At 35.0% G+C, this 23,731-nt stretch overlaps 1 protein-coding gene across 1 annotated transcript; it reads right to left on the bottom strand.

Annotated features, from left to right (window-relative positions):
• Positions 1-10,806: 10,806 nt before the first annotated feature.
• LOC121415448 (decapping and exoribonuclease protein-like) lies at positions 10,807-23,437 on the bottom strand. The gene is made up of 7 exons (XM_041608650.1): positions 23,160-23,437; positions 14,867-15,090; positions 13,735-13,803; positions 12,935-13,160; positions 11,859-11,997; positions 11,458-11,543; positions 10,807-10,972 (listed from the first exon to the last, which is right to left on the bottom strand). Exons 1-7 carry the CDS (start codon positions 23,435-23,437, stop codon positions 10,807-10,809), a joined length of 1,188 nt encoding a protein of 395 aa, XP_041464584.1.
• Between the last annotated feature and the right edge of the window lie 294 nt (positions 23,438-23,731).

Genomic DNA, 23,731 nt, shown 5'->3' with positions numbered 1-23,731 from the left:
CCAGTCACCATCCTGTTGTACACGTCACAATGCTTTTTTACTCATTTCCATAATGTACGATCGATACTGATAATGATATCGATAATGAACAATTACATGACAGCTGGTGTATTAATATTTAAGTTGGCTTTCTTTAAAATCTTCAAACTTACATCAAATCGTTGTCTTCGGGCATGCTTTGTGACAATCTAAGCCCCCTTCCCTGGCAAATGTGAAAGACATTCCCCCCCCCACACCCTCTGTGTTTCAGCTCTCAATTCTGCAATCAGAAGTAATTTAGAGAGGAAGCTCATAAAGTTATCTGATTTACATAAATCACTATATGTTAATCACTAATTATGGCACCTTTCATCATGGATGAATCATGATATTCATGGATGATATTACTGACATTTCCTGTAGGAACTGGGTATGATCTTCTTCTGCTCAGTCTTATGTGTAAAAGAGACGGAGTATTATTTTGATTATGTTCTCGGACAGGCATCTTAAGCCTTGCTCACACCTTTGCGTTTTGGGGCTTGCGTTCAGCTGCAGATTGTTTGAACGTAGACAAATGCAGTCAAAACCAACACAACGCAATGTTATTAGCTAATGCAAGGTCATTACCCAGACTAACGCAGAAACCTTGCATTCTAGCTGATCGCAACCAACATCGCAAACCAAAAATACAAAACCCAAATTTAGATTCTTGAATAGTCCTTTGTAAATAATCATGGATACACATTCTCCATATTCCACAATGCTAACACAAACCGATATTCAGGAGTCTAAAGGATATACATTGGAGAAAAAAACTCTTCTATGAAAAAACATCTGTTATTGCAGGGGGAAAAAAGTTGTCATAGTTATTAATTTTACATTACACTTTGTTAAAAATGGAATTTTAGATGATAGTATAATTCCATGTTATTTTCCTTTGACCAAAGCTTTATACAGGATTTTAATGTTAACTATATGAGTGTGCATGTATCATGTAATCTTGAACATGTCTTTATTAAATCAATGATGAATTATATATCTCATGGGTATAATGGGAGCATTTATGAAGTCTTTATCATCACTAACCATTTTCATATACACCAATTACCATTATATTAAGATATTACCAATGTACCTCAATTTGGAATTTCTAGATTCCAATTCATATATGCCCCCCAAATATAACTGTAATTTTGTTGTATTTTACCCGAGGCATGTATAAATGGGGTATCAGTCACATGCTATAGTCAACCCAGCCAAGGTACGTCATTGATCTAAATAGAGCATCATCCACTTAAGCTACAAAAGGCTACAAAATGAATATTTTGTTGATTAACATCACTGACAAGCCATTTTGATGATTTTCTCCCTGGCTTTGTAATGAAACCAGTCTTTCGTTATTCTTTTAATGCATTCCTTTACGAAAACAAGTGTTTTTGATTTGTCTGTAGAAGAACTGGGAATTTTCTTTTTTATTATTATTATATATGATCTCAGTACCTCAATTTGTGTTCTGTATGACAAAAAAATGTTTTCATAAAATTGGAAGAGTATTGTAAACTGGAGCTCTTGAAATGACAACTCATGACTTTTTTTGAGCTAAACCTACTTGTATTTTCTCTTTTTTTCTTCTTATTTGCAATCAGAAAATGGTATGATTCTCCTACATGGTGTGTTTATAATATTCTTGTACTCTGAAAATGTATTAAAATAGTGCATATTTTGATATAGGTGTAGACTTAGAGAGATAAAGTGGAATATACTACCATGATCATATTGATTTAAAACTATCAACTGAAATAAATAGGAAGTTTGTATAGTACTTGTATGTGTAAAACTAAGAATTTTTGAATTTGAATGGTAAGACATGTTTTTTCATGTCATTGCCCTATGTCTCCAAACAAATATTTTGTATCAGTAAAATGTGTTCAATCATCACTGCAATAAAAGAAATGGAAGAGGAATTTATACCGTAGAATCAAAGATATATATGCTACTTGGATTGATGCTTCTTTTTGTCCTTGTATCGTTGCCTCATTCTTTGCCTTCATCTCGGCCTCAAAACAGATTGGCACATGATTCACTGCACTGTCAACACCGTTTATACAGTCCTAATGACTATTATCTCATTTCTTAGCTCTTGCTTCTCTACTCAATATGGAAACAAAAACAATAATTCTGAGATAAAAATTACACTTTTGAGCAACATACATGGAAATTAAAAATTATCACAAAACATGAATTTAAACTTTAGTTTTCTTTAGCATAAGCTATATCAAAAAACGTATACTTACTGTGGTACATACACTTCCACCTGCTCTGCCTGCACTTGCTTTTGCCTGTATCAGCAAGTGGGGGTTGAAGATGAAGCATTACCTCCTGTATCTCTGCCTTATATTGGGTGTTCGGTTGCCTTCTCCTTTTCATCCGTCCCCTGTCCTTACCACTGTGGTTCTTGGGGGTAACTTGGAACCATAACATGGAGAAATAGTTCAGGTGTTTTCTCATTAATTAAAAATACTCTGATTGACCAGAGATGGTCAGAGAAAACCTTTGAATTACTCTATAGCTGAATGATCCATATTAGATATTAAGAAATATTTGCATCTCTCCAGAAATAACAACTCTTTGCAAGTGTTGAAAAGTATCTGTTAGTTTACTTGAGTTGAAAGAACAATGAGTCAAATTATGAAGATAATGAATATCACCCCCAATGGATACTAGTATCTGCTTTTGGTTGTACCTCCATCTTTATCTGGTTTGGTTTGTCGGTGACTAGATTAAAGGATCGAGGGAGTCTACATAAATTTTATTTTTTATTCTGCACTGGAACACAACATTTTCAGAAAGAAGTTGCTTGATCCTTCTATTAGGATGTAATTCAAAAGGGAATCAAATAATATATTGAATATGATATCAAGCATGCTTTGATTAATACTGAGAGATGTAAGAAATTATCAATTCAGTCAGATTTCCAAAATTTCCCAAAGATTTTTTTAGCAGTTGACTAAATAAATGTAAGATCTGGAAATGTAACATAAAGAGAGAGGCTTTATATTTTTAATCAGTTGTAACTTTTGTACATGGTTTGTCATACATGTAGATGTACAGTTACACTTTACTTGTACAATTGATTATATCCTTGATGTCTCAGGGCCCAGCTGCCCTCACCATATTGTTTCCTAATTATTCTACTGTTTCTCTACCAGTGCCTTTTACATGTGTTTTTCATTTGATAGAAAATAATATGAACAATCCAATTGTTATATGTATTAATATATTGTTATATATGCTTGTAATAAAATCTAATCTATCATTCTGGTAAAACATATGGGTATTCTGGTTTCTTTGTTGTTTTCATGATATTTTATAATATTGGAGTTACATCAGAAAACAAGGAATTTTTGTCCTGGTCAAAGGTATGCCTAAAGCAATTATTTTTAATCATTTGAGTTTATTACACTATACACTCTAAAAATTATTTTTAACCAACCACAAAGTTGTTTAGAATATTAACTGTCCATTTGTTGGTTAAAAAATTGGTTTTAAACAATAGTTGGTAGATTCACATTTGAACCACCTTATAAAGGTTGGTTTAAAAATGTCATTGTATATAAAAAGGGGCATTCCAAAGAACTTGCAATCGATCACATGTCAAATGTGGTCTCCAAAATTGAAATTTCCTGTCATTAGTATTTATTACTGTGAATGCTATTGGACTATTATTCTTTATTAATAAATTAAGACTTTATCTTTAGATACACCCTGTTTAGTCTTGCAATTAATTGCTAAAATGTTACCAAATGCTGATCTACTTTGTGCAACCGAAAGTGTGAATTGATATGCTACAGTGATCTATCAACAATTGATATTTGCAATCAATTGTAAATCGTTTTCTTGCAATATCCTAATTGGGGATCTAATTATTATTCCCATCATAAATTGTAGAAGATATTAAATTGAATTGATACGAAGTATTGTCAGATTGAACAGTTGATTTTCATTAAAGACCTGAAAAAGTTCATTGAGAAGGTAATGTCCCTCAGGTCAGAGAGACTGACAGAGAATTGTGATCATTTCTCTCCCCTTAAGTGAATTGTTTTACTTGTATCAGTGTGATTGGATGACAGTCCCATGCGAATATCAATAGCCAATTACCCCTGGCAAGAAATCAAAGCAATGTTATTTACAAACTAATGGGCAACAATCTGTTTGAGGTGGATTGCTTTATGCCGACCACACAGAAACGCTGTTAGCGCTAACAGTGCACAAACAGAGGCACTGTTACAACCGGTAATTTGGCGCGATGCCTAGTGTTACAACAATGCATTGCTTAACATTGAAAAAAAAATTGACTGAACAATCTGAAAGATGTGACTGAGCTTACTGTTAGCACTCTGTTAGGCCAGCTACGTTTCTGTGCGGTCGGCACAGACCTATAAGTAATCCATCTCAAAATCCATGATTCAAAGAATGTCAAAGAATACATTCAATGAAAATGAAATTTAAAAAAAACACTTCCCAAAAAGAAAGACATTTCTCGAATGTCTTAAAAAAACTATAGAAGAAATACAGTGAAAGGCGATGCGTTGTGACTAGATGTGTGCTTTGGCAAGGGGTGGAGAAAATCTGTTACCCAAGGGAGCAATTAGAATGCTTCATGTCCTTTACTCGGCACAAAAAAGATAACAATAACTTTGATAGTTGCATAGCTGAGTCAAAACAAAAACAACTTTTTAATCACTATTTTATAATTGACAAATAAATATCTTATCATTTATTCATTAAGTGTATTGTTCTTCGTGTATTCTTTCGTTTATTATGACTTATTTCTATTGTATGTTACTAAGTATTATCAGACAATTAATACAACCACCATAAGTGCAATGTTGTCATACGGCTGGCCTTTATTTGGAAGGTTGTGGGAACACCTGATCGTTGTCTTCATTTTTATCTAATGAATTTATATTCCACATTCTCATTAACACGTACATGTAAATGTACAAAGCAGTGGCGGACCGTGAGCGGAGGAGACAAAGCATCGGGGGGGGGGGCACAGCATTGTTCACAGACAATGCATTGCCCCCCCCCCATGCTTTGTCTCCTCCAGGTCACGGTCCACTACTGGTACAAAGCATAACAACATTTAAAAAAATACAGACAATTTTACAAAGGAGATAACAATGGAGATGCGGTGGGATCATTAAAAGTTTTGGGAAAAAACTTTCACTCATGATCCCAATTAGAATAGAGATTTACGTAATAAATACGTTAAAATTTAAAGAGGAAAAGTGAAAATGGAAATAAAAGGAAGCACAAAGTGTGTATCTTTATTTCATTTAGCAATAAACACTCCTTAAACTTACGTTTGAAAGAGTTTAATATGTTTTTATATTTAATATAAAAAGATCGAAGTAATTTAACTATTTTAATCCTGGTATGTTATTCCAGAGAAGGGGACCTTTTCTGAGAGATTTTTGTACTATTTATTTGTTTGGTACAAAGTGATGTGCAACTGAAAGATTGGAGTCCCAGTAAATTCCCCTTGGCAATTTTTATTTTGAAAGACTAAAACCATGCATGGAGAATAAGCCTAAAAGAAAAAAATAGTATGGTAATATCGAAAATACCGAAGCGGAAATTTAGAATGAAAGGATTGCATGTTTGATAATGTTCAAATATACTAAAAACTTTTTTCAGTACTTTAAAAAATTACACATTACAGAACCAGATTTCATTGACGTGAGATGACTGATTCACTTTAACTCGAGTGATAAAAGTATAAGTTTTTTAGTTAGTGTTGACAGCAACTTTTGTATTTTTTCTTTGCAATTCATTGAATAAATATCATTAAATTGAAAGACCAGATATGTAAAAAAAAGTAGGTCACTCAAAAGGTAAAGGGATCTAACATAAACACTGCCTCCATTTCAGTCCATTCGTGTTTTCCATCTCTGAAAAAAATCATATAACAGGATATTTAGACATTTCATTGAAAATAACAATATAATTGATGGCTGATCTTGAAAGAGAGTTGTTTTCAAGCAGGAATCCTGTCTGCATTATCTAAATATTGATAGCTATAGAATGTAACATATTTAAATATTAATCATCGCAGTGACAAATATAGACACCAGTCCTACATACACATACAGTTTCTAATTATTATTTTTTATTCTTCAGCAGATAAATTAATAAAACACGATTTTTTGGGAAAAAAGGTGTAAATATAACCCTGTAATATAACAAAATTAATGTAAGTTAATGAAATTATAATAACAAGAAAAGGGTTATGATGGAAACTTTAGAGGCACATTTTCTTTGCAATCAATGCGCTTGAACTAACTCTCTTTGACACAGAAAGAATGAGTTTGACACAGAAGTATGACTTTTATTTTCTCTTTTATTTACCAGTCCTATATACTCAAATGTCTGAAGACAAGAAAACTTTTTCTTTTCATGAACTAATATATCTCACAAGGATTTCTTCTCTGTAACTCACAAATGAATTGAAATGTTTGATACTTAATTCAGAGTTCTTTAACATCACAAAAATTACTCTATTGTGTATCTTCATATTAGCACAAGTCAACGAAACCACCCTCCATAGGCCTATTTTCTACCCACTAATGCATGGTTAATGGAATCATAAATTGAAGAGAGCAGGAATACCACCGAATTTAGAAGAGAATCCAATACCATAATGAGAGAGATGGATATAGTGAAATGATATTAGAAAGTCGCCCAATCTATAGACAGAAAATACCAGCTTATCGTAAAGTATATACAATTCTTGTAAATTGTGACAAGAAAGTTCGGTAGAATATAGTTTCTGGTGAATCAATATAAAATGAAATAGTCTGATACCATGAAAGTTTCTTTTGAAATATTTTGATGTGATTATAACCAAGTTCAAAAGAACACAATGAAATTCTGCGCACCACTTTCCCCAACACAATGGCATCATGAAATTATTTTATTCATGCATAACCAAACACCGAGGGGTTGTTTTTTAGGATTTAAAAAATGGCTTGCGCCAAAGTGAATGAAATGGACACAATTCAGTCTGAACTAGTTCTCACAAGTAAATGATTGCTCGTTGTAATCATTTATGACTAATTTTGATATCGATTTTATCCAAGAATTTAATTTCTTGTTTGTTTTATGAATGATTAAGAATAAGGCATAATAGCTTAATAATTTTAAGCAAGAACTTAACCTTTAACTTGAAATTACACAAATGAAGAATTAGTCAGACGCAAAGCACGTCAAGAACAAATATACAATTATAAATCAATCATTTTGTAAACGATTGTCCAATAAACTATCTTCTCACAAAATGTCATTAAAAAAACTTCCCTGCCTATAATTTAGATTTAATTATTTAACGACTCTTATTGATTGATGAACGGCTTTCATTAAAAATGCTGAAAAATTAGTCAAATTCCTAATCACGGATGTATTCATTTTTATGTATTCCCTGCAAGCTCTTTTGGTGTAGATCAGTAGAGCAAAACACCAAATAGAATATTATGACCGTGATAATGTATCGACACATAATTCAAGCATAATCACAAATGAAGTACTGAATTCAGTTTATTTACACCCTCAACAATAAAAAGCGCTGTTCGGTATTGTAAGGGAACTTGTCAAAGATTAGCATTTTGTGTCAATTGAAAGAGAAGATTGTACACCATCATTTTGAATATCAAAAAGTTTCCTTAAAATTAGAAAGCACAATTTTGACAGCTTTTCCAAAATGTTACTTTTTTTAGTGCAGCTTTGAGAGTGCAGCTCTCAAAAACACTGACTGAGAAATATTGTATGCCTCATCTGGTTATTTTAAACTTTGGTTTTGGAGGCTGCCAGAACTCAGAAGACTTTGGAGAATTCATCAAAATATATAGAGCGAAAATTGAGGTCGAAGTAATCCGTTTTAAGAGGATTTGAGAATCAATGGACACCAACAAGGGCAGCACTTTACTCGTTGATTCTAGGCAAATGACATGTTTGCAATATCTCCTCAGCTATAAAACCTTGGACGAAACTGCTGTTCGGGTTCCCCAATTTTCGAAAAAGTCCTCTGCTGCTCTTCGTCCTTGCCATTTGACAATTCATTAACTTTGCTGAATCCTCCGTACGTCGCAGTGCGAAAACTAGGGCATTTTAGCAACCATTTCGCAAACGGTTTTTATCAATTACGCTGATAATTTTTGGCCAAAGCTCTTCATAACAAAGCAGCCTTTGCCGAAAATAAGTGAATCAAAACAGCAATGTCGTCCAGGGGGCGTTTCATGAAAGGACTTGTCGGACGTTTTATCCGACAAGTCCTATTTTATCCGACAGTTTCCATAGTAACAGTACCTCTCAGCCAATCAACATCAGAGAAAGATGTCAGATCTGACAACTTGTCGGATGAAAATGTTGATGAAACACTCCCCAGGACTCTGGAAAAACGACATATTTGCAATTTTTCACCCGGTCAGAATCTTAACACGCTTAAGACGATGTGCTGTCCGGTCCACAAACTTTCTACAATGACATCTAATCTGTTCATTGTGATTTGACGGGCAATTGCTACAGATTGTCAACGTTCCAAAAATCGTCTGCGAAGTGGATGTTAAAATACTCTCTAATCGCACAACCCGTGACAGTATAGATAACAAAAACTATGCACTGCATCGTTAACTTGAATCCTCTATTCATTGCACTGGTCTAAGGCCGTTGTGCATATCATAACAGTGCTCATGAGACTGACTGTACAGATGCTGTGTTCAGTAAAACCCTTTCTCTACGATTTGGATAATACCACCTCAATCACCTTTTTTTTCTACATTCCACTTAAATAATGAATAATTAATCAAGAAAAGAAAAAATATCACCAATCATTGTGAAAGATTTTTTACAACTATTAACATAACCCTCAACCATCAGGATTACCTTTTTTTTTTATCTTTTTCAAAAGAAGCCTCGGAGACATTATTATTGCAAATAGTTAAAAAGACAACACGAATTATGATAAAGATGAGAAAGAAACAATTACACAATGTATATTAGTTCTCATTTGAATGTCATTTCATAAAAGGCATAGATAAAAGATGTACAGATCTACAGAATTACAATTATCATAATTTTGAAATCATTAGGCCTATAAAATCATTACATCAATGTTCACTTTGGCGTACTGTAAATGAATAAGTTACATATTATTGAACGAATGAATGAATCCACCAACCAACAAACCAAGTGGCAGTCAAATCGACCAGCCAATCAGCACAAAACAACTTCAAACCAACCACAAAACCTACTATACCAGCAAACCCATTTCAGAACATATGAAAAAGAGAACAGCTATAGTGCAAAGTTCCTATACACGAAGCAATAAGACAACCATCTACTGAAATACCCTTAAACGATACCAACCCACAATCCGAACCGTACTTTACCAACCAATGTATTGATCAAACCAACAAATCCATCTACCTAAAGACCAACCATCCAACCATAATGGTAAAAAATGGGCATTTGAATAGCGCCATTTATCTAGAAACAATCTATTCCGATCGAGGCGCTTTGTTATTATTATCAGCAACCCGGATTTAGCTCGAGCTGCCTTTCAGCGCTCGAGCATTCAAGGAATCTATCCTGCCGAGTACCCATTCACCTCACCTGAGTCGAGTGCAGCACAGTGTGGATAAAGTTCATGCTGAAAGAAAACGCGCTATGGCTAGGATTCGAAACCACGACCCTCTGTTTGGAATGCGAGAGTCAGAACCACTGGACTATGACGCGCCCAACCATTAAAGCATAAAAGCAGTCATGCTTTCCAGGCCTACTCTTAACCTACAAGTTAAAGCCAAACAATCTACCTATAGGTACCTACCATCCAAAATAACCAATTAATACCAACAAAGGAACCATGCAAACAACCAAACGATAAACCAACATACCTCCCTTCCACCTACAACCAACATGACCAACGTATACCTACCAACCAACTTCCCCACTAACCCACCCATCAACCTATCAACTGCACCTCCCAACCAGCCAACTAATCTACCAGCCATACGTCTTCAAGTACCATCAGGCAACCAACCAATCAATAAAGCTACCTTCCAAAAAATACAACTATACCAAGCACCAGTCGGTATCAACCAATCAAACAATTTTCCAACTAACCTACCCACTATCAACTTTAGTATGTATCTATAGGCCCTACTGAGTTACTCATCAACCACAAATCAATCATAAAAAATGAAGCCGACCAACCAACTAACCAACCATCCAACCTATGAAATCATCAACCAACCATCTGGCCACGAAAGGGAGGGATGATACTAGCAACGTATGTGCCGGATGCCCCCGCCTGGGGGGGGGGGGCTATTGCTGAACACATGCGGACCCCAAAAACGTATTTAAAGGGGTGTTTTTTAGATTTTGGACGCGGGCCGAGCGTGCACTCTTCAAGGGTAGCAAAAACAACGATTTTCAAAAAAGGGTGGTGTTGAAAGGCTGGTCAATGGTCAATCGTGTGGTAAAACGTAAACAGGGAAAGTTTTTTTTCCAAAGCTTTCTCCCTGGGGCCTTTTCCTCCTCATTTCTGAAAAGAGTTCGGGTTCTTCCTTATTGTACAAAGTTTGTTTAGGTGTCATATTCTGGCGACAACTTGTTTAGGGGCCAAATGTATAAATGAAACTCGCAACACAGAGAAAAACTCGTTTAGGGGGTGTTTGGAAATAATTTGGTCACGCATGTGTACAGCAATATATTTGACTGCCCCCCCCCCCCGCCCTGTATAGCACCGCCCCAAGTCGACAACATAGCCTGTCAAACCCCTTCCCTGATACACAAGACTTCCCGGCGATATTGATCAGGGATGATGACTGAATTTTCATTAACATCTCCTTCCGATATGATGAACGTCCTTCTTTGCAGTCTATCCTTGATGTTAGGTCCTAGTCTTACTTCTGGTAACTCCAGACGATACACAACTCTATGGTAAATTAGGGAGGGTAAACAGATGATGAAAAAGAAGGATTAAAAGAAGAACAAATGTAAGAACATCAATAGGAAGAACGAAAACGAGAACACAAACAAGAGCGATGGGTGGAGGAAAAAAGGAGAAGAAAATTGAAAAATGAAATGAAATCAAATATCAAAATCTGGTTGTATTCATCTCTCTTATAAGAAATACAAAGCCATGACATTTTATGGTCACAAAGTGCAAAAAAGGCAATGACTGTCATTTTAACTTTTGTAAGCAACTAACATAGCGTGACCAGTCGATATCGATGGGTGTGACAACGAATTCATTTTTGGGGCGGTGGATGTTTTTTTCCATCACAATGCATATTTTCTTCATCTTTCTTTAGAAAATGTGAAATTTATTTGATTGGCCAATTACCTTCTACCCCACCCCAATCTTTTTCGTACGACTATGCATGGGGAGGAGAAAACCCGATGAAAATATAAACCTACCTAGGATTGTCTTTTGTGATCAATCTCTTGATATCCGAGAGATAATTTCTAAACTTCTTTCGACACATCCTTGGATCCCAGAAACCCTAAATCCAGTAGAAATAGTCAAATGTATTGCATTAAGATAAGATAAAGTTAAGATAAATCGGAATACATCATCTATCTCATATAAAGATAGTCATTGAAGGTTATTGGCAACGAAATTATTAAAATTTCTGATAGCCATGGGGACGTCGCCAAGAAGAGGTGTTCGGGCTGCCGTAGTAAGAGTTCTGGTATTCATATTCAATCCCCCCTATTAAATTGATTTGTATTTCTATGTATCACTAATTAATAAAAGAGATAATACAAAAAGTAAAAATGAAATAAATTGGAATTGAAATCTAAGAATTAAAACGTACACCAGACATTCCAGGAAGGTCTTCAACCTTCATCGTTTTGACCGATTTGATCTGATGTGCTGTATCATCTCTCATACCACACAGTATCTCGGGAACACCTGCTATGTAGGCCTGGGACCACCATCTCATAGTTTTGTACCTGCATGAGAAGAATGAAAAATAACGAGGATAGGAATGGTGGGATGGAGGAGGAGAAGGTGTTGTTGAAGGAGAGGAGAGTTTCATCACGACGCATTTAACCCAATCGCGCCATTTGCGATCAAATTTGATTGCAATTGGGTTAAATGGTTGCCTTGGTAGACTTTCTTTTCTAAACATGATCACATGCGGAGAAAGCTTTTGCCATCCAACTTCATGGAATAGAAGTAACATAGACACCCTTATATTGACGGCAACGAAGAGAACAGTCCATGGAAAAGAAGATAATAATAATAATAAGAAGAAGAAGGAATAGGAGAAATGAAAAGGGAAGAGGAAGAGGAGGAAGATGAAGAAAAAGAAGAGGAAGAAGAAAGAGCAGAAGAAGAAGGAAAGAAGAAAAAAGAAGAAAGAGAAAAAGAAAAAAAATGCAGGAGAAAGATAAAAGAAGCAAAAAATTAGAGGGAGAAGGTTGGAATTTACAAAAATCTACAAGACAGCATAAATAGGGGCATATAGCAATTTCAATAGCTCTTCGCGCTCACACTTTGTTTAATGGGGTGTCCTGTTCACGATCATTACCTGATACTGAAGATATTTTTTTCAAGTCAATTTATCAAAACAAATCGTTATTTTGTTACGTGAAATGCTTGAAATGTTGAAAATTACAAAAGTGCTGAAACATCCCTTTTCAGATCTGAATAATTATGAAGCAAATACAGCTCACGCTTCGCGCTTGTTTTTTGTTTTGTAAGATGAGTATCCTGATTATGAACTCCTATAACAGTCTTGAAAATGTATATTTTTTCGATAAAACTATGTATCAAAAGCAACTGGATATGAATCCGGTTGTTTTTTAAGACTCAGAACTTTGTCAGACGATGTCATAACAGAGTCCCCCTTAGAATATTTTAATCAAATCCGATAGAAATATTGACCTATTGAAGTTCATCAAAGCTTTGCCGTCAAGATGGGCCTTCTTGGTTCTAAACAACACGCAGTTTTCTGGCGATGTCATTACAGAGTCGCTCCCTTGGCTACGTTCGGCATGAACCTCGTTACTTTGGAGGATGATGTGTTCACCAAACTTCATCTTTGTCACGGTCATGTACTTTGCGTACACATTTACCGGTTCGTCACCGCTAGGCACTCCGCCATCATCAACTTGTAAGAATCAAGAACACAAATAAGAGGCCGTTGTGGGAAGAACCAAATCAATGAATAAATGACAATATGACCAATTATATATTAAAAACAGAAAACAAAAAAAAAACATTAATATTTTATATATTAAAATTAAGATCTTAAATTCATGATAGGAAATTACAAGATGACAAAATACTACTGTACATTCGGCAAAAAAATATGTAGTCACTAAAATCGGCATAATAGCCCCATATCATCTGATTGCTTCACAGTGGTGTATTCCTAGATAATACAGGCTTCCAAAAATAGCGTCAAATCAAGTGGAACCGTTTGTTTAATTCTGCTTCGCATGTCAAAAAAGTGGCGTAATGAGCCAAAAATTTTAGAAGGTCAGATATGGCGTATCGCACAAATTTCGACATTTTTAGTCAAAATATCAAATTTTGTGATGGATTTTGACGTATTCAAAAAATAATATCATATTTCACTCTTTTCTTTTCCCTATCTCTTCTTTTCTCTTCGACTCTTTTTTTTTTTACTGTATGCCAGTGATACATAAAATAACGTAAATCAATCTTGCTTGATGACTCACTGGTCGTTACACAAGTTGAAAATTTCTTCCCAGCGAACTCTATTTTTCTTTTCTCATTTTGCTCTGGTACTGTACGAATTGATGTTCTTCGACTCTCTCCTGATCTCCGTGCTGGTCTTCCTACTGATCTACCTGCTCGAGCTCCCCTCGTTGATTGACCGTGGTGGTGCTCTTGTTCTTGCTACCGGACGTCTTCCGCTGCACCTCATTCGTGGATATTGCGATTGAACATTCTACATAATCATCATCATAATTATAACAGTATTAATAATGATGATTATAATAATATCAATAGCAGCAACAACAACAATAATAATAATAATAATGAAAATAATAACGATAATCATCATCATCATAATAATTATAATAATAATGATAATAATAATGATAATAATAATAATGATGACAATAATATTAATGATAATAGTAAGGAAGATAATAGTAGGCCTAATAATAATAATGCAATAATAATGATTATAACAATAATAGTAATAATTAAGATTAATCAATTTCTTAGTATGAGGAATAATTAGAATTAACATTCAAATAAAAAGAGAAATCATGTTAATTTATTTTAAAATGTAGTTTGTAAGGTATTATACTGCATAATAACGATTATATTTATATATAATGCTAGAAATAATAATAATAGTAGCATTAATAGAAATTACAATAAGAATTGACAATAATGTGTCTATGAAACATTTTTTCTCGTTAATTTAATGATAAATGTATTTGGAAAGGATTTTTTGCAACTCTTGTAGGTTTTGACTTTACTGACACCTAGATTCATTCATTGCAGTCATATATTAGGCTTGTTTTGCACAAAGAATTTTATGTCACATAAAAAGCACACCTCAATTTTTCTATCTAATCGTATATACCACATAAAAAAGTTATCAAAATTATTATGGGACAGATACTCTCAGGACATATAATAAAGTGTATAAACAAAAATGCTTAAAATATTTCATCATGATTTTTTTCTTCATTAAATTGACCATTTTATAGGTAATCTTTCTTTTCTAGTTCACAGCCCATAAAGCCCCTGTTGCATCCACAAATGTAACAGCCCCCCCCCCCCCCCGAACCGCGCCTGCATGTCCCTTCCTATAGGCACCCACGCATTTACCTAAACATACCAGGAGAGGTTTTTGACTCACCAATTGCGGTCTAACGTGCAATAGGGGTTGGGGAATCCTGGCCTGCCTCCGTTGTGGGTTCGAACGAGTGCTAGTCTCGATGTAGAACGTGCCATGATCACGCCTCACAAGAATCTCTACGTGATCAATGGTTTCGCAAGCCCGGAGAAGAAGGCTGAATACATTTCCACTACCAACGAAATCGGCATTCATTCTATATACAGTAGACAAAAAAGAGGAAAGGGGATAAGACTACTTAGATAGGAATAGAAGGACTAAGATTTTACCAAAAAAATGATGTCAGGTGTCAAATTAACTTCGAGAAAGTTTGCTTGAAGCTATATTTGGACATAAAACTCCAACAAAGTGCAATGTTATCCCAGATCAGTATATCCACACCCTACCTTATATGGATCCAATCGAAAACCTGAATTAATGAAATTATCTTTAGGCCTAATTACTATTTTCCTGATCAGAGCTAAAAAAAAAGAAAATATCACACATGTCTCAATGAATTTCTATCATTTCTGAGTCCATGAAACAATTTATTAATCGATTATTCGCATAGACCTTGTGGAGCCGTGATATGTGCAAACGCCGGGATATGTGCAAACAACGGTATATGTGCAAAATTTCGCCGGGATTTGTGCAAACAACGGAATTTGTGCAAACGCCACGCCGGGAAATGTTCAAATCTGTCAAAATTTATCAACGGCATCTGTGCAAACGTGACGACGGGATATGTGCAAATGAACAATTTTCACGGGAAAAGTGCAAACCTCCGGGATATGTGCAAATCACTGCATTTATTCCACATGAAGGCTATTTCTCATGAAATGTTTCATAAAATTACTGTTAAAAATGAGAAACATGCCTGCATAAGGGAGAACCTACAGTGACATCGGCAATGAAACGCTTTTCAGAGAGGCAGGGGGGGCTGTTGCACCCACAAATGTAATAACACCCACAAATGTAAAAACACCCACAAATGTAATAACACTTTACCCACAAATGTAATAATTTCAACCACAAATGTAATAATGCACTTTACCCACAAATGTAATAATTTTTTATCGCCCACAGATGTAATAATGACCTTACCCACAAATGTAATAAATTTGAAGGGATTTTTGGCGAATCCGTTCTAAACTAAAATCCTATAGTAATGCGTTTATATAGCACAAAGTACAACGTCTTTGTTGGAGATAAGTCCAAAGTCTTTTTCCAGACCAGGTCGTTTCAAACACTATTATTTCTGTCCAAAGTCTTTTTTCCAGACCCGGTTGTTTAAAAAATTATGATATAAGTCCAAAGTCTTTTTCCAGACCCGGTTATTTCAAAAATTATAATATAAGTCCAAACTAAGATACGATAATGATATTCCAGTGGAATAAAAATGAGAATCGAGCGTAGTCTTTTCTCCAGACCCAGTTAATTAAGACCGGTAGAATTAATGTCTTTGTTGTTGTTTCAACTTATATGGCTTATATTGTGAATATATGCGATAAGAGTAAATCGAGAATCAAGCGTAGTCTTTTCTCCAGACCTGGTTACTTAAAACTAATAACTAAAACCCTAATGTCTTCATATATAGCACAAAAGTGCAGTCTTTTTTCCAGAGCCGGTTAATTAAAAAATTACAATATAAGTCTAAACTAAGATACAATAACGATATTCCAGTGGAATAAAAATGAGAATCGAGCTTAGTCTTTTCTCCAGACCCAGTTAATTAAGACTGGTGGAATTACTGTCTTTGTTGTTGTTTCAACTTACACGGCTTATATTGTGGATATATGCGCTAAGAGTAAATTGAGAATCAAGCGTAGTCTTTTCTCCAGACCCGGTTACTTAAAACTAAAAACTAAACCCTATAGTAATGCGTTCATATAGCACAAAAGTGCAAAGTCTTTTTTCCAGACCCGGTTAATTCAAAAATTGAAATATAAGTCCAAAGTCTTTTTTCCAGACCCAGGTAATGAAGACTGGTGGAATTAATGTCTGTAGTTGTTTCAACTTATTTGGTGTATTATTGTGAATATATGCGCTAAGAGTAAATTGAGAATCAAGCGTAATCTTGACCTGGTTACTTAAAACTAAAAACTAAACCCTATAGTAAGCGTTCCTGTAGCACAAAAATGCAGTCTTTTCTCTCGACCCGGTTACTTAAAACTAAAAACTAAACCCTATACTAATGCATTCATATAGCGCAAAGACATTTCTCCGGGTCATTTAAAACATTCATCAAATCTTTTTAAAAAGACCACACAATCTATTGATGTTATAGACATTCATCCAGACCAGATTATTTCAAAATAAGAAATGATTGAAAAAAAAAGATCCCCCACTCTTGGTGCTGTTGAATTCCATGAAAATATAGCATAGTCTTTCCTCCAAACCCAGTTATTCAAAATTATGAATTACATGTACATTTTCAAAACAGTATAAAGACCCCATAATCTTATTAATGCTGGATAACATGGACATATACATGTAGCGTAGTCTTTCAGCCCGACCCAGTTTTATTTTTCAAAATTACGCTAATAGTAATAATAAAAAAATCAAAATCTAAGACCAAACAATCCTTTTACCTAAGAAATGTTTTAAAAAGAAGTTTAGAGCGTTGTCTTTAGTCCAGACCTAATCATTAAAACAAATACGCAAAAAAAATCTTCTAACATAAGACCCTATCATATTCTTGTGGAATAACGCGAGTTTTAAAACGTACTCTTTTCTCCAGACCCGGCTATTTAAAAAATGAATTTACAAAACTTCAAATCTAAGACCAATCTTCCAAAGTTACACTCAGTAAAGAAATATGTCTTTACCCCACACCCAGTGTTTTAAATAATACTAAGACCCCAACAAACATTGCAATAATACATGGGTAAAGCAAACATCCTTCCTCCAGACTTGGTTATTATTTGAAAAAAATGAAATAGTTTTTACAAATATTCTAAAACGAAGACCCAATAATCTGATTACTGTGGAATAACACGAAGACCAATTGTCGAAGATCGACTTTCCTCCAGACACAATTATTTCAAGAATAAAAAATCAATAAAACCCAACCCCCAACAACGAATCTAAGAACCAACAATCCTCCAAATTAAGACCATGCATGTAGAAAAGCACATGTTTAGTGCGTTGTCTTTATTCCAGACCCAGTCATTTAAAAATGATTTAAACAATCTTAAAAACATAAGACTTTGTCATATTCTTATTCTGACATGTGGAATAAGACGAGTATTATGCTTAGTCTTTCTTCTAGACCCGGTTATTTAGAAGATAAACAAATATTGAAAAAAATCACAGCTAAGACCAATCTTCAAAATTAAACCCAATATAAATGCTTGGGCTTAGAGTAACCCCTCACCCAGTTCTCTTAAAATTCAAATTAAGCGAAACATTAATCTTAAAACTTAGACCCAAACTATAAAACCCTTGTGATAACGCATACTTAATTTGACCAGACCAGCTTATTAAAAAAACAGAACAACAAAACAAACATTTAAAATTAAAACCCTCTTCCAGATCTTCCAGATCCTGTAATATATAATGTATTTAAACATTCACTTTTTCTTCCAGGCAAAGAAATTTATATTAATAACAAGTGGAATGCCTCTGGCCGTCTCACCTGCATCACGCGGTTCAATATAGCAGCAGTGCTGACTATGAATACTACTCTAACTCGCACAAGATGTTCAGTGATACATGGTTACTCTTATGTCCAAGTTTAATGAACTAGACCACTTTTTATGAACTAGACCAATAAACTTACAGAGATATGATGGTTATTCAACAAAAAACCCCAACATGGCCAAAGTTCATTGACCTTACATGACCTTTGACCTTGATCATGTGACCTGAAACTCGAACAGGATGTTCAGTGATACTTGATTACTCTTATGTACAAGTTTCATGAATCAGATCCATAAACATTCAAAGTTATGATGGTAATTCAACAGATACACCCAATTCGGCCAAAGTTCATTGACCTTTGACCTTGGTCATGTGACCTGAAATGAGCACAGGATGTTCAGTGATACTTGATTACTCTAATGTCTAAGTTCAATGAACTAGACCAATAAACTTTCAAAGTTATGATGGGAATTCAACAGATATCCCCAATTCGGCCAAAGTTCATTGACCCTAAATGACCTTTGACCTTGGTCATGTGACGTGAAACTCATGCAGGATGTTCAGTGATACTTGATTAACCTTATGTCCAAGTTTCATGAACTAGGTCCATATATTTTCTAAGTTATGATGACATTTCAAAAACTTAACCTCAGGTTAAGATTTCAATGTTGATTCCTCCAACATGGTCTAAGTTCATTGACCCTAAATGACCTTTGACCTTGGTCATGTGACATGAAACTCTAATAGGATGTTCAGCAATACTTGATTAACCTTATGGCCAAGTTTCATGAACTAGGTCCATATACTTTCTAAGTTATGACATCATTTCAAAAACTTAACCTCAGGTTAAGATTTGATGTTGACGCCGCCGCCGCCGCCGCCGTCGCCGCCGCCGTCGGAAAAGCGGCGCCTATAGTCTCACTTTGCTTCGCAGGTGAGACAAAAACCATCAAAACTTAGAGCCCGGGGAGCATTTCATTGAAGGAGTTGTCTGACGTTTAATCCGACAAGTCCCATTTTATCCAACACTAACCATGGAAGCACTGCATCTTAGCCAATCAACATCAGGGTCGGACATAAATGTTGATGAAATACTCCCAAAATCATCTTATTCATGTTGAACAGGCACGAGAATAAGATTGAGTCTTAGTTATAAAGATTTTATTTATCTTATATTTGAAAATGACAAGGTCTGGAATAAAGAAAACTCTCTAAACTTTTATTTGTTGAAGGTTTTTTTTATTAGTTTGAAGGATAGTTGGGTTTTAGATTCCGTTGTTCTTTTTTAAAATGATTTTTGTTATTTTGAAATAATTGGGTCTGGAGAAAGACTACACCATATTTCCATGCTATTCAATGCTATTCAAGATTAAAGGGTCTTTGTTTTGTTGTTGGTTGTTGTGTTTTTTATGATTTTTATAACTGGGTCTAGAGGAAAGACAACGCTTTATTTCCATGTTACTCAACATAAATAGGATCGTGGGTCTTTGTTTGCTTTTCTTTTTTTTTGTTATTACTAATTTATTATGATTATTCATCATGTGTTATTTGAAAGATCTGGGTATGGATGAAAGACTATGCTATATTTCCATGTTATTAAGCATTAATAAGAGGGTTGGGTTACTTTTTGCCTGATTCCACCAGTTTTAAATAACTAGGTCTGGAGAAAAGACTATGCTCGATTCTCATTTTTATTCCACTAGAATGTCATTATCGTATGTTAGTTTGGACCTATATTATGATTTTTTTTAATAAACAGGTCTGGAAAAAAGACTTTGGACTTATATAATAATTTTTTAATTAACTGGGTCTGGAAAAAGACTATGAACTTATATAATAATTTTTGAAACAACTTGGTCTGGAAAAAGACTTTGGACTGATATTGTAATTTTTTAATTAACCGGGTCTGGAAAAAAGACTCTTGACTTATATAATAATTTTTGAACAACCAGGTATGGAAAAAAGACTTTGGTCTGATATCATAATTTTTTAATTAACCGGGTCTGGAAAAATACTTTGGACTTATATAATATTTTTTTTATTTAACTGGGTCTGGAAAAAAAGACTTTGGGCTTATTTAATATTTTTTTAATTAACTGGGTCTGGAAAAAAAAGACTTTGGACTGATATTATAAGTTTGGAATTAACTGGATCTGGAAAAAAGACTTTGGACTGATATTATAATTTTTGAATTAACTGGGTCTGGAAAAAAGACTTTGGACTCATTTAACAATTTAAACAAATAACTGGGTCTGGAAAAAAGACTTTGGACTAATATACTAGTTTTTGAAACAACCGGGTCTGGAAAAAAGACTTTGGACTTATCCCCAAGAAAGACTTTGCACTTTTGTGCTATATGAATGCATTCCTATAGGATTTTAGTTTAGAACGGATTCGTCAAAAATCCCTTCAAATTTATTACATTTGTGGGTAAAGTCATTATTACATTTGTGGGCGATCAAAAATTATTACATTTGTGGGCGAAATTATTACATTTGTGGGTAAAGTGTTATTACATTTGTGGGTAAAGTGTTATTACATTTGTGGGTAAAGTGTTATTTTTTTTATGGGTAAAGTGTTATTACATTTGTGGGCGATTATTACATTTGTGGGTGTAACAGGGGCACCAACCTTAAATTGAAGACCCACTATCGTTTGGAATAACATGGATGTAGAGTGTAGTCTTTTAATGCTCCAAACCCGGTCATTTAATAATTTGAAGATCCTTCTGAACTAAGATTCTGTACTAAAGAATACATAAGGAGATTTGGAGGTTAGCTTTCATGTTTCGCTTAATGTATAGATTTTCCATGGGAGCAATTGTCGCCGGAGAAAATGTCCACTAAGCCTGGTGCCCCCACTGCCTCTCTGAAAAGCGTTTCATTGCCGATGACACTGTAGCTTCTCCCTTATGCAGGCATGTTTCTCATTTTTAACAGTAATTTTATGAAACATTTCATGAGAAATATCCTTAATATGGATAAAAACAGTGATTTGCACATATCCCGGAGGTTTGCACTTTTCCCGTGAAAATTGTTCATTTGCACATATCCCGTCGTCACGTTTGCACAGATGCCGTTGATAAATTTTGACATATTTGCACATTTCCCGGCGTGGCGTTTGCACAAATTCCGTTGTTTGCACAAATCCCGGCGAAATTTTGCACATATACCGTTGTTTGCACATATCCCGGCGTTTGCACATATCACGGCTCCACCACAGACCTCCTATTCATACGCTCATGAGCGCATAGTGCAAGTTGGCAACTAAATAATGTGCAGTGTTGATTAATAATAACAATATGAAGTTTTCTCACCACGACGCAAAATGCTCCCCAGAACAAATAAAATCTATTGCCAAACGCCTTTCATAGCAAAGGGCAACCAAAAAGTCTTTGTCGAAGCTTGGCCAAATCAAAACAGCAGTTTAATTCGTCCTGAGGCCCGTTGCATAAAACTTTTAACCTGAGAAAACTCAGGTTATTTTTACCGGAGTTTTTCCCCTGTGTTAAAGTCAATGGCAGAAATCAAACTAACCTTAGTTTTCAGTTTTTACCAGAGTTTTCTCAGGTAAAAAGTTATATGCAACAGGCCCCAGGACTCTTGGAAAAACAATATGATTAGCAATTATTCGTCCTTACCGAAACTTAGGACGAAAGACTACTGTTCAGGTTCACCGATATTCGACAAAGACCTCCAAGTTGTTTATTGTTATTTGAAGGGCATTTTCAATACATTTTTTTTTGTTCTTGAAATCGTTCTGTCGCGATGCGAAAACTCTTTATTCAGGTATTAAAAAGAGTAAGGTGCTTCGGGAGTTCGGGATCATTCAAGTTGCTGGGTTCAAAGTACAAACTTACAAAGAAATACTTTATGAAGTCAGGTAAATTCTTTACTAATGCATGGTCGTATCCAGGCTTTGATAACAAAAGGCCTGCTCTAAAAATTGTCTTGGCATCATAACCTTTACACCTCCATAAACTACTCAAACAGTAATGAAAGATCAAAGGAATTCTCCAATGTCCTCAAGATTATGCCACTTACCCCCCCCCCCCCCCCCGATCCAGTTTTGGACTGCAGATCGCTTCACTCAACATCTTCATTCTTCAGCAATGTCTTTCATTGGAGACAATAATTTCTAACCCCGCACCCATTCCATTTCCCCATACCAATGGCTCAAAGTATGGATCTAGATCAGTCATATAGTCTGAACCACCAGGGGCGGATCCAGGATTTTCCAAAAGGGGGTACATTTTTCAGAGGAAAATTTTGACAAGCAAAAAAAACGGTTTTTAACCAAAAATTAATAATATTTCGTCCCCGAAAAAAATTAGACAAGCCCCCCCCCCAAAAAAAAAGGCTTTTAACCCAAAATTAAGGGTAATGCGTTCCCGAAAAAAAAAATAACAAGAAAAAAAAGGTCTTCACTTTCAAAATGGGAGGGGGCACACTTTTGTTTTAACGGCATTTTTACATTATAGATTTTGATTTTGTTTCTCAAAAGGGAGGGTCACGCGCCGGCTGTGCCCCCCCCCCTTCTAGATCAGCCAGTACGTACTCCCAAATAATTTGCGAGGGAGAAGGATGCTTTAAATTCATGTTTATAAACTAAACAAATTTGAATCTAACTTGAATGCCAACTTACTTTCTGGTTCCTCCTACTTCATTTTCCAGAACTCTCTCCTGAATTAGCTCTTCATTATGATCCTGGATCCATTCTAGGACTTGTGTCAGGGGCGAGGATGTAAACTTTCGTCGCTTCCGAGCAATGTAACCACCAATACCTTCAAGAAAGTTGAAATCGAGATGGTCATTAACAGATTCAACAAGAAATCTTCGTTGACTCTTGTCGTTCTTGTAATGGCCCTCTTCGTCGATAGAGAATGCTCCCAGGACCTCCCACTCAGGCTTGCTGCTTGCCATGTTCCACTCGCTAAATTTCTGAGTATAATGATAAAACTAGAAGCTGACAGATAAGTAATGTCAAATGGAATATCATTCAGCTAGTCCATAAGAGCACATTGCAGAACATGGATTAGTATTATGAATATCGTTGTTACAGTTTTCGTTCTTATTTGATGAGGTATAGGTCGACAGGCTGTCTCATACACCAGTTGCAACTGCTGAAGAAAGTACGTATAGATTTCCTTCAAACGCAACGAAATATTTTGGAAAAATAATGTTTATTACTCATGTTGTTCACAGAATTTCATAATT

The sequence above is a fragment of the Lytechinus variegatus genome, chromosome 5, assembly GCF_018143015.1.
Source record: "Lytechinus variegatus isolate NC3 chromosome 5, Lvar_3.0, whole genome shotgun sequence".
NCBI classification, from domain to species: domain Eukaryota; kingdom Metazoa; phylum Echinodermata; class Echinoidea; order Temnopleuroida; family Toxopneustidae; genus Lytechinus; species Lytechinus variegatus.
This window is presented reverse-complemented; position numbering and strand designations above follow the sequence as displayed.

Bases quoted from the DNA above. Each gene is read 5' to 3' on its own strand.
- LOC121415448 (XM_041608650.1), bottom strand. From the start codon at position 23,437: ATGGCAAGCAGCAAGCCTGAGTGGGAGGTCCTGGGAGCATTCTCTATC. The intron at 13,804-14,866 runs GTAAATGCGTGG...CAATTCGTACAG, and splicing joins ACCTCTCCTGGTATGTTTAG to TACCAGAGCAAAATGAGAAA. The intron at 10,973-11,457 runs GTAGGTTTATAT...AATTTACCATAG, and splicing joins ATCACAAAAGACAATCCTAG to AGTTGTGTATCGTCTGGAGT.